Raw genomic sequence first — 16005 nt, forward strand, 5'->3', positions numbered from 1 at the left:
CACCGCAGAGGCTCTTTGTTAAATTAAATCCATAGTCAGGACATCAAGATCCAGAATTGATTCATATAGTTGCTGGATAGGATAATAGTTCATGAAAGAATTATTAGTAAAGGTTAAGGGTATTTGAGCTCTAGGACACTAGGCGATATTTTGGGAAAAGTGACCCAGTTGTTCCCAGCTGACATCAGAGTTGAGCACATTCCTGCTGGTTACTGGTGTGGAATGGACAGCAGCCTCCACAGCTCTGTTCTGGTGTCTGATGGGGCCAAGATGGTCAATGCGACTCCTCAGCATCACACATATGGTTGACCATAGGAGGTTCAGGTGACCCTTGAAGTCTTAAAGTGTGGTTCACTTTAATGAACTCAAATTTGGTGACAGGATTCTCACTGGGGCAGAAGAGCTCTGTCTACACAGGTGCTGGGATGAAGGAGGGAGAAAGGGAAAAAAAGCAATAAATCAATGTTAGTTATTCAAGGAAAATTCCTGCTCACTTTCACATTCATTGAACCAGATATGCACCCATTGAATCCTAATATTACTTTAGTTCAGAAGTTAAGCCAATACTATCTATTTATATTCTCATAGGTCTCTAAATTTTGTGACTTGTAACAGGACGTGTCTCAATATTACTTATGTAGACATGCACTCTTGTCCATTGCAACCTACGATAGCCATCAACATCCCATGTTCTGGAATATGAAATGCAACCTTATAGACATTACTCATCCCAACAGAAATTCTGAAATATCAAAATAAAACCATTCAGCACCCTGAATTTTAGGGACAAGTGTTCTTCTATAATGAGAAGAGGTAAACTGACAGACCTCAAGACATCATATCAGTCCTGACCAGTGATGGATGAGGAGACATGAACCACAAGATTCTCAGGTCTTTCAAATCCGCAACATTAGGTGCATCTGATTCATGACCTCATATTAGAGGGGAAATATTCATGAATAGCCTGAGTTTATGTAGTATTTTTTTGTTTAATATTGTGGCTATGCTTCAGACTTTTAAAGACATGTGCACACATATTCCTACATAGTGCTATTGGATTGTCTCATTTGGGGAGCATATTCCAAATCCATCCTTCTTCCATGAAAATGTTCAGTTTCTGATGAACTTAAACAACACATGACCTGTTCAAGTGTCATTGATGATAGTATAGGGACAACTAAAATTGTTGTCACTGAACTTCCGGTCAGCATCTCCAGACAAACAACTGACATTTCTCCTTGCAGCTGGGCTCTGTGAGCACTGAAGTTGTAGGGATTGTTACTGCTCAAGGGAGACAGTGTAACTTCAGCGTAAACCATGACAAACCAACCAGCCGGGGAGCTCAGATCATCAGAGGGCACAATGGAGCCGAGAATCCCAGCAGAGACCTGAGATTGTTGTGGAGGTTGATTCTGTGTCCTCTGTGGTTTCCTTTCTTGAGTCTACCAGTTGACCTGAACCTGCCGTTTTTTGACCTGTGATGTTTCCATGCTCAAACACAGTAAAGACTATTTGTTAACCTTTTCATGGGTTTATATTTTCTTGTTTATTTTATACAGTTTTCATTTACATTCATAATTTTTTGAAAACTTTCTACAATATATTCTGATCACTGATTCTCCTCCCCCCACACCTAGATTTTCATGTTTTGTCTCCTACACAAGTCTCCAACCTGTCTGTCTCTCTCCAGAAAAAAATACAAAAAAATACTTTAGTAAAGTGATAAACACCAAACAAAAATAAAACAGCAAGTACTGTTACACACAGTCACACACAAATCCAAATAACAACTCTGTAACCATGATACACAGGCAGAAAGAGTGAAACAAAAATGCACAAAGTGATACATGGGAGAAAACATTTGAAAAAAAAACCATTGAGCTCATTTTGTTTTGTCAGAGGCAGGGAAGTAGTTGATCAGGTAAATGTGTCTCCTGGCAAACTTAGTAACATCAGTTTGATTGCTTGGACCCACATGACAGGACACAAGAACAGAATTTCATAAGCTGTCCTCTGAGGATCACGCATACCACTTGGTGCCTGACTCTCCTTTTCACATGACTAAAGATGGTATAACAGTTCTTAAAACTATTACATGGATGGAAACTCCTGAAAACCCACACCCAGCTGAGATTCTATTAGCATTGATGACTGATGAGGAGAATATGATCAGTTTTATTTGGAAGTTTTCTAGAGGTTTATGTTGTACTAGGGAATGACTCCGTCTCTGAGTATCTAGATAGAACTGATTGGATTTACCTTGTCATTAATTAATGAATCAAATGAGGTCATGAAAAGGGACAGAGACTTATGGAAAAGTCCCAAGAGGAACCAGAGGGGCTTGGTGGGTATAGATATGATCACACTACAATTTATACGTGGATTAAAATTTCAAAGGATATAATATGCAATATAACAAGAACAATTTTACATGGTTTTAGAAATTTCATACTCATGTATTTTGTACTCTGTGTTATATTCCCCCACAATCTCTATCCTTCATTTCTTTCCCCTTCTAATTTACATTAATTCTATTAGCCAATTTCACTCATGCTTCATTGTTTCTATTCATAGTTGTATGCAAGCATGCAATATCTAAAAACTACTGATGAGAGTCTCCTTTAATGCTTGATATCTGAGATGGACTTCATTAATCCATTTATCTACAGTTGCATCCAACTTTCTGTAACTGATGTAAGTTATATTTTCTTTGTAGATAAAAACTTCTGTTGTGTTGTGTATATAAACATGTCTTCTTGATGAGATCGTCTTTTGATACCTACATATTTTTTCCAAAATTTAGTTGTTGTGATTTTGCCACAATAATCACTGTTGTGTAAATAATTCTGTAGTATATCTACTTTTGGACTTTGGATGAGTTTCTTATTATAAAACATGTTTGAATGGTAAATACTAATTGCATATGTCTGAAGGGAGGCTGTAAATTTCAAACTAAGCAGGTTTTCAATTTCCTGTCACTGTCATCATCATCACACCACCATCTGTAAATCAGTCAGATAACCTTGTTACCTATTGGAGGCACTGTCTCAGGCCTCAAATCTGTTGAGATGTTAGGTCCTGATATTACAACCTCAGCATCTGCAGAGAGTTCAGGGAAGGATGCTGTATATATCCACAGAGATGATCAGGACTGTGACCTCTGCATCTTTCTGCCTGACCCAGATCTCCTCTACCTTGCTGTGCAACTGGACTAGGTCCTTATCTAAGAAGCACCCTGCTCATGAATATGCAAAACAAGTGAGTCTATGGTGGTAAATTTAGGGATGTCTACACCACCAACTACACATGATCAGTGTCCTCTCCACAGTCACTGAGCACACAGGTCCTCACCATGGGATGGAGATGGATCATCTTCTTCCTCATGTCATTATCTACAGGTAAGGAGATTTCCATTCCCAACCTAAAGAGCAGACAGAGAGTGAGATATCAATGACACACAGTCTACCTTTCTCCCCACAGGTGTCCACTCCCAGGTTCAGCTGCAGCAGTCTGGTCCACAGCTGGTGAAGCCTGGGTCCTCAGTGAAGGTGTCCTGCAAGGCTTCAGGATACACCTTCACCAGCTACAATATGCAGTGGGTGAAGCAGAAGCCTGGACAGGGCTTGGAGTGGATGGGGGGTATGAACCCTAACAGTGGAGGCACGAGCTATGCACAGAAGTTCCAAGGACGGGTCTCCATGACCAGAGACCCATCCTCCAGCACAGCCTACATGGAGCTCAGCAGCCTGACATCTGACGACTCTGGGCTCTATTACTGTGCAAGAGACACAGTGTTGCAACCACATCCTGGGTGTGTCAGAAACACTAGAGGGGCAGGAAGCTGCCCTGGGAATTGTTGACAGAGGAGATCAGACTGCAGACTAACTCAGAAATAATCATATGATTGGCGATTTCCTTTCCTCCTCCTCACAGTCCTAACTGTCTTTGTCATCTTTTCCAAGTTGCAGCTGTAAAGAAATTGATGCTGAATGAAGTTCTGTGACCATCTCCATCTACATGTCCCTTCTGTAAGGAAAGACCAAGAGGAAATTCTGATAATACATAGTGACAAAGATACCCCTGGATTCTAGGAGATTGGAACTTTGGTAGGAGTAGCTTTGAAGAAAATAGAACATGAATTTTACCAGGAAAGTACAAATGAACCACATGTGATGAAACCAAACCCTTCTCAAAGTCTTAAGAACCGGAATGTGTGTTTTTATTTCAGACTGTGTTGTGTGTTAGCAGCTACTTGATGTTCTGTGTCTGCTGGGCTCCAGGGAAGGAGCTGGAGTGGGTCTCAGTGGTTACTGATGGTAACAGTGAACATTACCCAGACTCTGAAGGACATACTCATTGATTCCTGAGAAAATTCTGACAACACTGTCTATCTCCAATGAACATTTGAGATTTGAGGACACTCCTGTGTATTGCTGTGCTAGAGTCACAGAGAGGGGACATCCATGTGAGCTCTGACATAAACTGTCCACTGATTGGCTCTCTGCTTTGTGTTTGCATTGAAGACATCAGCTTTCAGCTTTCTTCTCTTGCCACCACTCCTGTCCACACAGAAGCCTCCTTATAGACCCAGTTAGCACTAAGACTGGGGAGGGTTTCTTCTTAAGGCCAGAATCACCATCCGCAGAAACCTGGAGTCTACAGCAGGAACAGTGAGGAGGAAGAATAGACAGGAAGTACCAGGAGGGAGGGACAGAGGAAGTGAGGAGGGGCTGGGAGGGCACAGCATTGTGGGACATGGGTGGGAAGGATCAAAATACATCGTATGACAATTTTTTAAAAGCAGACAAAAACAAAATAAAATACATAGAAGTTCATGGGACTGGAAAAAAAACTATTTGCTTTGTTGGGACTTGAGAGACAAACATTCAGGAAACAAATTTCTTGCCAAGGATTTGTCAGCCCTTAGTTCATCAGGAGCCTCATTTGATTCAAGTCATCACTGTATACAAAGCACAGTTCTGGATCATCAGGTGTCTGGGGTGAGAACAATGTTCTCTCTATAGAACACCTGGGCACTAGGACCCTGAAATCAGCTGGGGAAACACCAACTGAAAATTCCCCTAATCCTTTGCTCTTATCAATTCTCTCTTATCTGAAGTGAAATTGATCATTTTGTTTCTTACAGTCATTCCTGTGGTTATTAAATTGATATATTCAAATGCTTTCAACTCCGGAAGAGACATGTGTGGCCAATCTAGACCTGCAGGTTCGTTTTTATGTGCACATGGTTTCCTTCCACCCTGTTACACATCTGTCATAATCATCCCTGGAGAATTGTCCAGCTGTTCCTGTGAGAAGAAAGTCACTGATACGGCAACACCTACTGTGCACTGGGGCAGGGAGCTCCAGGGGAGCCAGGCAGCAGAAGTCCATCTCCACACTGGTGACCCTGGTGAGTCCTACACATCAGCTAGACTCTGGTTCAGGAGCAAATCCAGACAAGATCAACCTGATGCCAAGGGAATGCAGGTCAGCAGGCGATGCTGGCATCTCAGACACTCAGGGCCTCAAGGAGCAGGTGCCAACAAGGGACAGCAATGGAGGTTACTGCATCCAACCTGAGGTTCCTCATTTCACTTACCCACATATAACCCCATGATATATACGAAACCTATAAGAGAAATGATTTGATCATTTAAGGGCTGAAGGATAAATGACTTCAATCACGAGCTCATTGCATTTAGTTGCTTTAATGAGGTCCCTTTACCAGAGAATGCCACAAAAACAATAATGCCACAATCCACCAACCCTCTTAGCTATAACAAGCACAGTTTCTCTAACAGTAGATTTAATTACTCTGTTGCACAATTAGGACCCAACTCTCCCTTCTAATAAGGGATGGATAATTTAAGCGTCCACATGAGACTGATCGTACAGCCACCAAGGAAGTCCTACATTCTCAGGAAAATTGAAGAGCTAGGAGGACATACAACCTTGGAACTGGAGATGAGGTAACAGACTCCTCTCCTTCCTGAGGCTCATGCACTCTTTATTGCTTTTCCTAACAGATATTATACAGAAAGCACAATGAAAATAAATTAATGCTGCTAAAATATTTATTACAAATACAATATGAATAACATTTTAATGAAATCATGGTCCTCACTACTTCATTGTCTGTCAGATATTTGCACCATTACCTGCTGCCCCAAGGGCTCACACAACAGAGCTTGAGATATAGAAGGAAGATATGCAAATATGGCCTCCCTCTGCTCATAAAAACCAGCCTTACCCTGACCCCGCAGGTCAGCCAGAGGACTCTAGCCCTGTCTTCACATTCAGTGAGCAGCACTGAAAACATGACAATCAACATGGGGTTGGCGCTGCACTGGGTTTTCTTTGTTGCTCTTTTAAAAGGAAGATAAAAAGGGAAACTGAGTGTGTGAGGAGACATGAGTGAGAGAGACAGTAGACATTATGACAGTTTCTTCATCAGGATCCTCTCTGTTTGCAGGTGTCCACTGTGAGGTGCAGCTGGTTGAGTCTGGTGGAGGATTGGTGAAGCCTCAGTGGTCATTGAAACTCTACTCTGGATTCACCTTCAGTAATGCTGCCATGAACTGTGTCCGCCAGGCTCCAGGAAAGGGGCTGGAGTGGGTTGCTCGCATAGGCACTCAAGTTATAATTATGCAACCTATTACCTGGATTCAGTGAAAGACAGATTCACCATCTCCAGAGATTATTCAAAAAGCATGGTAAATTTACAGCCTGAGAACCGAGGACACTGCCACTTATTACTGTACAAGGAACAGTGTGAGGAGTCTTCAGTGTGAGCCCAGAGAAAAACCTCCCTGCCAGAATCCCATAGCCAAAAGGGGGCACTCAACACACATTAGGCCCAGGTTCAGACACAATTGATTTTTTTTCTTGGTGCTCTCTTCACCTGCTGGTTTTCTGGGGGATGCTTTTATAATTATACACTTTAGGAATTGATAATGCCTCTAACAATCACAAATTCTGTTTTGACTAACATACTTTTTGTTTGTTTTTCCAGACAGGGTTTCTCTGTATTTTTTGGAGCCTACACTTGAACTTGCTCTGTACACCAGGCAGGCCTTGAACTTACAGAGATCTGCCTGCCTCAGCCCACAGAATGCTGGGATTAAAGGCGTGTCTCAAATGCCAGGCTTGACTAACATTTTTAAAACAATATGTCACCTATTCCTACCTCAACAAAATGCAGAAAGTGTCTACAAGGGAAGAGTGATTCTCTGAGGGCACCGGTTTCAGTGTCTACTTCCTTTGACTTCTTTCTTTAATGAAGAAAAACAAAGACAACCTGTGTCAATACATTATTGTGCAACTTGGCCCCTTCTCAGATAACATTTGAGACAGAGCAATGGGATTCCACACTGGGACTGTTAGAAACAAGTTCATGTTATCAGGATGCCTGCCTGCTCACTTCCCTGTTTCCTGAAGCTGGATTGTCTTTGTAACCTAGACATCAGCGACTGTATGGTGCAGAATGCCCTCCATACATCTAATATACAAACATACACTTTTTGTTAAATGCAACAAGGCCAAATTATGACTTCTCTTGATTCTTGACTCTGTTATAACTTTGAAATGTCTGATTCCAAAATTTCTTTCTTTGTATGCTTTTATTGTGTGTGTTTGCATGTGTGTGTGTGTGTTTGTGTGTGTGTGTGTGTGTGAGAGAGAGAGAGAGAGAGACAGAGAGAGAGAGAGAGAGAGAGAGAGAGACTGTGAGTGACTGGGTGTGTTTAATTAGGAGAAAACACATAAATCTTTGCTGCAGAAAGGCTGGATGTCAAGAACCGAAACAATACTGCCACTGATAGCCTGGCTTCAATATGACTACTTTAATTAAAACAATAATAAAAAGTAATAATACAGTGTGTGGCATGAAAAATGTAAGACCCAGACACTGATATTGGAGTTCAAGTTTCAAGTTAAAGATCAGAGAAGCAAAGCAGCTGGCCACTACCTCTTGCCACTACCTATTTCCAGACCAAAGAGGTAATCCTAAAACTGTTACAGACTTCCCTGATACTCTGATTCACTCCAACTCCTATGGTCTCATCAACGTGGTCAGACAATAATCCTGACACTGATTCCTGACCCTACAGTAAATATCTCTCAAATCCTTGGAATTAGAGGAATGAACTCTGATTCACTGTGTTGTTTCTAGGGGTGGTTTGGACTCCGAGATCTATTTCTTAATCCTGAGCCCTGAGATTAAATGTGTGCACCATCACTGCCGAGTTTCCAGAGCTATCTAGTGAGGCTGGCTTTGCAAAATGATCACCAGTAGCTATATTAGATCAAAAACAATATATCACCACAACAGTTGACAGGGGGATTCTCTGGTGTGAAAAGATTTATTTATTCATTCATTGATTCCATTCATGTGTTTGTTGATTTAGTAACTCCAACCAACACCAAGTAGTAGTATAAACAAGACCCTGTGATGAGAAAACCCAATTTGCTCCCCATTTGACCTGGGTCCATTCACATACGTTAGCACTCTCAGATTAAGTGTTGACTGGAATTTCTTGCCAGCACACATGGGAATTTATTCTCATACTTCGTCATTATTCCTCCTTATCTTCTGGGCCTTTTCCCAAAGATCACATGATACTCAGGAAATGTCTGTTGAACCAAGTATTGGTGAGCAGAAATTCCTTGACCTCCAAGGCCTAGTGACCCCTGCATTTTTTGGTGCAACATGAAGTGTCAACACCATCATGAATTCTTTTTTCCAAATATAAACTAGTGTCAGATTAGAAAGGAAATAAGGGTTCCCTTATCTGTGAATTCTTGGGAAACAGCAACAGAAAGACTAAGACTGATATAATTGTTGGATTGTTGTTAGAGTTGATCCAGCTGGACATATGTAAAGGTCATAGTGTTATTTTATATGTGACAGGATGCATTTTTCAAGAATAGACAAAGCTTCTATCCCCCACAGAACTTCATCTTATGGCTTCCCTGATGCATCCAAGTTATACAAGATTCCAAGGACAGCATCCATGACCTGTGCAGGATTTCTGAGAGAGTACAATCCTGTCAACACACATTTCAGAGCAATCTCTACATGGGAGTGAGATCAATCAACTGGAGACCATGTTCTGCCAAAGTAAACAAGAAGGGACATAGCCCATTATTGCGTCAAGTTCATATGATCAACAACATTGCTAATTATGTTTGTCATGAGACAGCCAAAAGGGAGAGCAATGATAAATTAGTTATGCAGAGCCTGGGGAGTAAGTGCAGATGGGCCAGAAAGGGTGTTTCCTGACTCTACTCAGAGTTTGTTCCTCTCAGTTAACCACATACAAGGAACAGGAGACCATCTCCTTTGGCACTTAGAACCCTCCCCTAGAAGGACACAAGATCAGTTAGTTATTATAATCTATGTCACACTCCTGGGATTGCTACAATAACAGAAATGACCCAGTTCAAAGACTCACTCACTCACTATGATATAAGGACTATTTCTCTCATAGTGGAATCAGTTTATTTACAGGAAAAGTAGGACCTGCAAGGGTCGATAGAAGATGGGATTCTAGACCACAAAGAAGTTTACAAGTTTTCCCATCACTGTCTCCAATTGATAACATCTTTCAAATGAAAAGTGAGATTTCTCTAAGGGAGCCTAACTGAGGGAAACTACCACTCCTAAGCATAGGTTGCAGGTCCATCAGTAGATGTCTTCAGGTATCCAATTCTAATGAATTTGGGAATTTCCCAGCCTCAATATGTCACGTGGCTTCATTGACATATATATATATATATATATATATATATATATATATATAATTTTTGTAATACAGTTCCTTCTCCTATATAGAACAGCTTCTAATTGTGTTTTTATGGGATTCCTGAGCATGTAAATCAGGTGGTCTCTGCATCCACACCTGTTCCTTGTGCCTTCTCTTGGGATCTTTTCTTCCAGTTTTTATTTGTTTCTTTGTTTTGTCCTGTTGCAATGAGTTACTTTTTTGATATCATTTTGCTTTATTGTATTTTATTCACTAGAAGCCTGTTTGTCTTCAAAAGACAGCATGGTGGTGTATTAGGAAGGGGAGGACTTAGGAGTTGAGGAAGGAGGAGGGAGTATGGGATGCAGAGACTTCTACCAGCAGGAGTTTCCTCTACATTCCACAGTCTGGAGGGAGCAAGAATCAGGTGTGGACCCTGTGCTACAGCAACAGGACAGCATGCTAACTTTCTGGGAAAGGTGGAAACCAATCACATATGTGGGAAAAGGAAGAAAAAACTAAGCAGTGTGGTCCTCTTAATCAGAACCAGGAACTCAGGAACCTAAGTGGGAAAAAATGTTAGTGCTGACCTGAGCCTTAAAAATACAGAAGCAGAAGAATTTGGTGGAGAGTTTGGGCTAGGAAGGCGACCTCACTCCGAGATGTGTTTCCTGTGATCCCTGCAGTCCCCATGCTCTCTTGCTCCAGACTCACACTGTCAGAAGTCAGACACAGAGATGGCTGTGTTGTAATAAGAAATGGAGTGGTATCCACCCTCCTCTTTTATAAGTAAAAGGTAAACCCCCTAAATGCAAATGCACCTTCTAGCTCTAAGTTAAATCCCCTCCTGAGCTGTGGGAGCTCACATCTCTCTCACAGGAGCCTGACCTCTGAGAAAAGGGGGTGTAGCCTAGAAGATGAGACTGTTGGGTCTTTTGTACCTGGTGACAGCCCTTCCTGGTGAGTGTGACCATTTCATACATGTGTCCATGAGGGGATGTGACAACATGTGATTGACAGAATTGACTCTTCCTGTCTGCAGGTGTCCTGTCCCAGATCCAGCTTCAGGAGTCAGGACCTGGCCTGGTGAAGCCCTCACAGTCGCTGTCCCTCACTTGCTCTGTCACTCGTCACTCCATCACCACCAGTGGTTACTGGTGGCAATGGATCAGGCAGTTCCCAGGGAACAAGCTGGAGTGGATGGGTGGCATAAGATATGATGGTGGTAACAGCTACAACCCATCCGTCAAGAGCCGCATCTCCATCACCAGAGACACAACCAAGAACCAGTTCTTCCTGCAGCTGAACTCTGTGACCACTGAGGACACAGCCACATATTACTGTGCAAGAGGCACAGTGAGGGGACTTCAGCATGAGCCCAGACAAAAACCTCCCTGCAGAGGAGCTCTGGGCCAGCAGGGGGCGCGCAGCACTAACGAAGCCCAGGAACTCTAAGACTTCAGAGCAGGGAAATATAAACATTTGGTTTTCTTTGCCTTTGCTTTCACCTCCCTAAGCACAGAGAACACAGAAGGTGTTTTCTCTCCCTGATTCTGAGACGCTGTGCCTTTGTAAAACAAACATTTGTTTGTTTCTCACTGTGAGTCTGGACACCGGGTGAGCAGTAGCATTTCTTATCCCTTTGTGGTTCCGGCATTTGCCAGCTGAGCCATCTTTGTGGTTTGAGGATTTTTTTTAATGAAACCATCGTTTTGAAAGGCAGCTTACCTTGGCATTGCTGTAGTTGTCCCATTAAAAGAGTCAATTCTATCTTCGATTCTCCATTCCTTCCCTCTCTGATACATCTGCATGCCATAGCACTTCCTAGACTACTGACAGGAAGCAGTTGCTCCTGTGGCTAAGGAATGTGCCATAGACTGACTGGAGTCCACACATCACTGCAGCTGTATTACCACCCCATAAGAGAGGGCAGGAATTTCCTGAGGTCAAATGAGCATGGTTGAAGGACAAAGACTATGTTGTGACTTTGAAACTCAAGCCCAATGTTGGGATGTATTGTACAAACATTACTTAAATTTGCATTGTGATTAAAAGCATCACATTAAACAAATCCTCATGTGTTTATACTGATAGTTACTATTTTTTTAAAAAAAATGTGTCAAGTGCACACAGGTACCATACTATGGACTAGTGGAGACCCAGTTTGTGATTGGGAAGTAAACTACTCCAGCATGAGCATGGGTAGGGACACCTCCAATGGCCAAGTTTTCTGAATTAACCACCTGCCATGACTTACTTTGCCAGACAAATGGGAGGAGAATTCAGTGTGAACTCAGACACAAACCTCCCTACAGAGTAGCTTGGGAACAAGGCCTTTAAGAACAGCTGAGGCTACTCAGAAATACTAGATGGTCCCCAGTTCTGAACTGACACCATGGGCTTCCTTTTAAACAAGTGCATGTCTGCTCACATTTTAGAACTTGTGGTTTCCTCTTCCTGCTCAAATACTCTTCTACAGCCCCTTGGCCCTGTCATATTCTACCACAATTGCCACCTGTTTCCATTCTCCTAAACAAACCATTATTTCCCGAGGGCACCTAAGGTTTCTGTTTGCCACTTGCTGTCAGATGGAATAAAAGCAAAAATAAAACTTCCTTGATTTTCCGCATTGTCTGGGCCACAATGGAACCATTAATCACTAGGATACAAAGCAGATGTGGCTGGAGGGAACTCCAGAGCCTCTGTGGGCTCCCATCTTAAAGTCTGGTAGCTGAACAACACCTGCTAGAGATGATATGTGAAGTCTACAATTTTCACACAAACATTCCTTGTTAAATAATCCACACTTTTTAAATTTTCTCATTTATTTTTAAATACTTATTTAGTTTTGATTTTTATAAAACATTTTTTCATGTAATGTATTCTGATGTGATTCAATACCTAACTCCTCTTAGACATTTTCCATATGACTACCAATTCCCCACAAACTTTCTTTTTCTCAATAGTAAGGAAACAAATACAGAAAAGAAAAGGATGTACGAAAAGAAAAAAAAGCCACCAGAAACATACACCTGCATCATACTGAGAAAGAAAATATTAATATCTTATATTTGAAAGAAAAGTGAAAATTCTCCCAATTTAGGAGTTTTTGATATTTCCATTGACATTTATCTTCATTACTATACCACCTTGGAATCAATTTTGTCAGGTAAATGATCTAATGATTGGTTGGGATTATAACTGGAATTGAAGGATTAGGGTATAATTGAAGGTTTTAGTGTAATTTTCTATTTCTACAGGGTCTGAACACATCACCGGAATGGCTACTTTCACAGAGAGGATGAGGATTTGGACCTCAGCATCCTGCTGCCTGACCCAGGTGTCCACCTCCTTCTTCTCCAGCTGGATTAGGTTCTTATCTAAGAAGCACCCTGCTCATGAATATGCAAATCACGTGATTCTATGTGGTAAATACAGGGATGTCCACACCACCAACAACACATGATCAGTGTCCTCTCCACAGTCACTGAGCACACAGGTCCTCACCATGGGATGGAGATGTATCATTCTCTTCCTGGTGACATCAGCTATAAGTAAGGGGCTCTAAGTTCCAGACTTGATGAGGGGCCATGCACTCAGGGGACAGTGACATCCACTCTGACTTTCTCTCCACAGATGACCACTCCCAGCTCCAGCTGCAGCAGTCTGGGGCTGAGCTGGTGAAGCCTCGAGCCTCAGTGAAGCTGTCCTGCAAGGCTTCAGGCTACACCTTCACGGACTATGCTATGCACTGGGTGAAACAGAAGCCTGGACAGGGTCTGGAGTGGATTGGATGGATTTCTCCTGGAAGTGGTAATACAAAGTACAACCAGAAGTTCCAGGGCAAGGCCACACTGACTGCAGACACATCCTCCAGCACAGCCTACATGGAGCTCAGGACTCTGACATCTGAGGACTGTGGGGTCTTTTACTGTGCATGAGACACACAGTGTTGCAACCACATCCTGATTGTGTCAGAAACCCTGGAGGAGCAAGAAGGTGCCCAGGGACTGATATGAGAGAGAAGATCAGCCCGGGCAATACTTGGAGTATTCAGTCTTAGTGTCTCTGTGACTGTGTTCTCATCCTAGTACTATAGAGCCTTTGTTAACTTTTCTAAACCATAGGATGTCTGAGAATTATGTGATGCTAATTCAAGATGCTCCTACAATACACCATGGTGACCACATCTTTATCAGTGACTACCTCCATTGACATGCTTCTTTAATGAAACAAAAATAAAGACAGGCTGTGTCAGTACATTCAATATCCTTTAAGTGTAAGAGACTGGAACTTTTTTGGTGTAGCTGGGAATACACTATTATATGAATTTGAACAGTAAAATACAAATCACCTGTATCAGGTCAAACAAAAACCTCTTACAAATTCATTTTGCTGTATCTGATATCACAGCAAGTACTTTCTTTGAAGCTGTCCCCATGTATTTGTGGGGAGTCACTTTACCTTTGCTCATGAATCTAACATTTGACTTTTATTTATAAGTAAGTCTAATTGAATTTTTGGCAGTAGTAATTCAATTTCATATTGTTTTATTCTGACAGATGAATCTGATTGTCATGCTGTAGAGTCCTCAGGATGTGGAATTTGCTACTTTGGGCTCCGGCTCAGGAAGCATTGGGGCTAGAGCAGTGGGAATCCAAGCTGAGAATGTAAGCGTCTGTTCATGTTATTAGGAGCCCCATGTACTCATTCTCCTGTTTCCTGAAATTGGATTCCTTGGACACGAGTTCTAGACAGACCTTGATTGGAATTGACTGGACATTGGTGTATGGTGCACAGTACCACTCCCATACACAATATTTCTGTTTTAGAGGCAGAAAAGACAACTTAAGACATCTATTGTTCTTTGCTTTATTATAACATTGTCATGTCTGAACCCAATCATTTCTGTCTATGAATGTTGTTTTTTGCTTTGTTTTGTTTTATTACTTATGAAAATGTCCATACATAATACTGTACAAACACTGAATATCAGGAATAGGAGTAATTCTGTCTTGATATTATGGCAACAATTATTAAGGCAACAATAACAGGAGCAATATAAAAGTATGATACTTTGGCTTAAACATTTTTAACTCATATAAGGTTAACAAGCTGTGTAAACCAAACCCTGTTGCTAGCAAATCCAATTTCTTTCCCATCGAAGTTCATCCTTGTCCTTCCTTATCCTCTGGGCATTTTCCATCAGATCATAGGATACACAGGATGTGTCCCCTGCACCAAGTAAAGGTGGACAGAATTTCCTTGCCCACCAAGGTATAGTGCCCACCTGCTCTGGTCTGCACAAATAAAGTTTCAACACCATCATGAAGATCTCTCTTGGTCTAATATAAACCTCGGTGTCAGGATTTATAGGAAAGAGGGATCCCTTTATTATGAATTCTGGGAACCATCAACAGAAAGACTAATATTGGTATGAATGCAGGGCTGCTGTTATGTGTGAACTAGCTGGACCCATGCAAGGTTTATAGGGCTGACTTCTGTGGGAAGAGAGTCGATTTCTGAAGAGTAGACATAGCTTTGATCCTCCACAGAACTCCATCTTATGGCTGCTCTGAGGCATCCTAATCACAGAAGATTCCCAGGGCAACCTTCTGACCTGTACAGGATTGCTGAGAAAGAATAAATTGTCTATAAACATTTAAGAGCAATCCCTACGGAATGAGAATCACCAATTGGAGACCAAGCTATGTCAAAGTTAACAAAGTGGGGACAGAGTCCAATATTACTTCCAGTGCATATGAACAACAACACTGCTAAAAGTGTTTGTTTTGAGACAGCAAAATGGAAAACCAAAATAAATTAGTGATGCAGAGCCTGGGGAGTAAGAGCAGAAGGTCAAGCAAGTGTGTCCCTCTCAGTTAACCACATACAAGGTCAAAGAGAACATCTCTGGTGGCAGTTAGAACCCTCCCCTAGGAGGATACAAGGCCAGTTAATTCCTAGAATTTATGTCACTCCTGAGAATGCTACAATTACAGAAATGACACAGTTCAAATCCTCTCAATTACCAAGAGTACCTCTCACAGTAGAAAACTAGGACCTTTGTGGGTTGACAGTAGATGGGGTTCTAGAGCAGAAAGGAGAAGTGTACATGTAACCGGAATCTATCTCCAATTATAACATCTTTCAAATGAAAAATGGGATTTCTCTAAAGGAGTCTAAACGAGGAAACCCAGAAACCCTAAGCACAGGCTGCAGGTCCATCAGCAGATGTCATCAGGACCCAATTCTAATG

General features: G+C 41.8%; 3 gene segments (V, D, J or C); all 3 read left to right on the forward strand.

Moving 5' to 3' along the window:
- Window positions 1-6794, forward strand: part of LOC113838439 — a 9864-nt gene extending 3070 nt beyond the window's left edge. Inside the window, 4 exon segments of the V gene segment in view lie at window positions 3481-3811; window positions 5304-5413; window positions 6476-6565; window positions 6673-6794. Coding sequence covers window positions 3481-3811; window positions 5304-5413; window positions 6476-6565; window positions 6673-6794 — 653 coding nt within the window.
- Window positions 6795-10663: 3869 nt separating this feature from the next.
- On the forward strand, window positions 10664-13212 carry LOC113838438. The segment is given in 4 exon segments: window positions 10664-10706; window positions 10789-11102; window positions 12825-12915; window positions 13007-13212. Coding segments are annotated over 4 exon segments (654 nt in total).
- A 42-nt stretch (window positions 13213-13254) lies between these two features.
- LOC113838433 lies at window positions 13255-13687 on the forward strand. The segment is given in 2 exon segments: window positions 13255-13300; window positions 13383-13687. Coding segments are annotated over 2 exon segments (351 nt in total).
- Window positions 13688-16005: the final 2318 nt, after the last annotated feature.

The sequence above is a fragment of the Cricetulus griseus genome, chromosome 5 (genome assembly GCF_003668045.3).
Source record: "Cricetulus griseus strain 17A/GY chromosome 5, alternate assembly CriGri-PICRH-1.0, whole genome shotgun sequence".
NCBI lineage: Eukaryota > Metazoa > Chordata > Mammalia > Rodentia > Cricetidae > Cricetulus > Cricetulus griseus.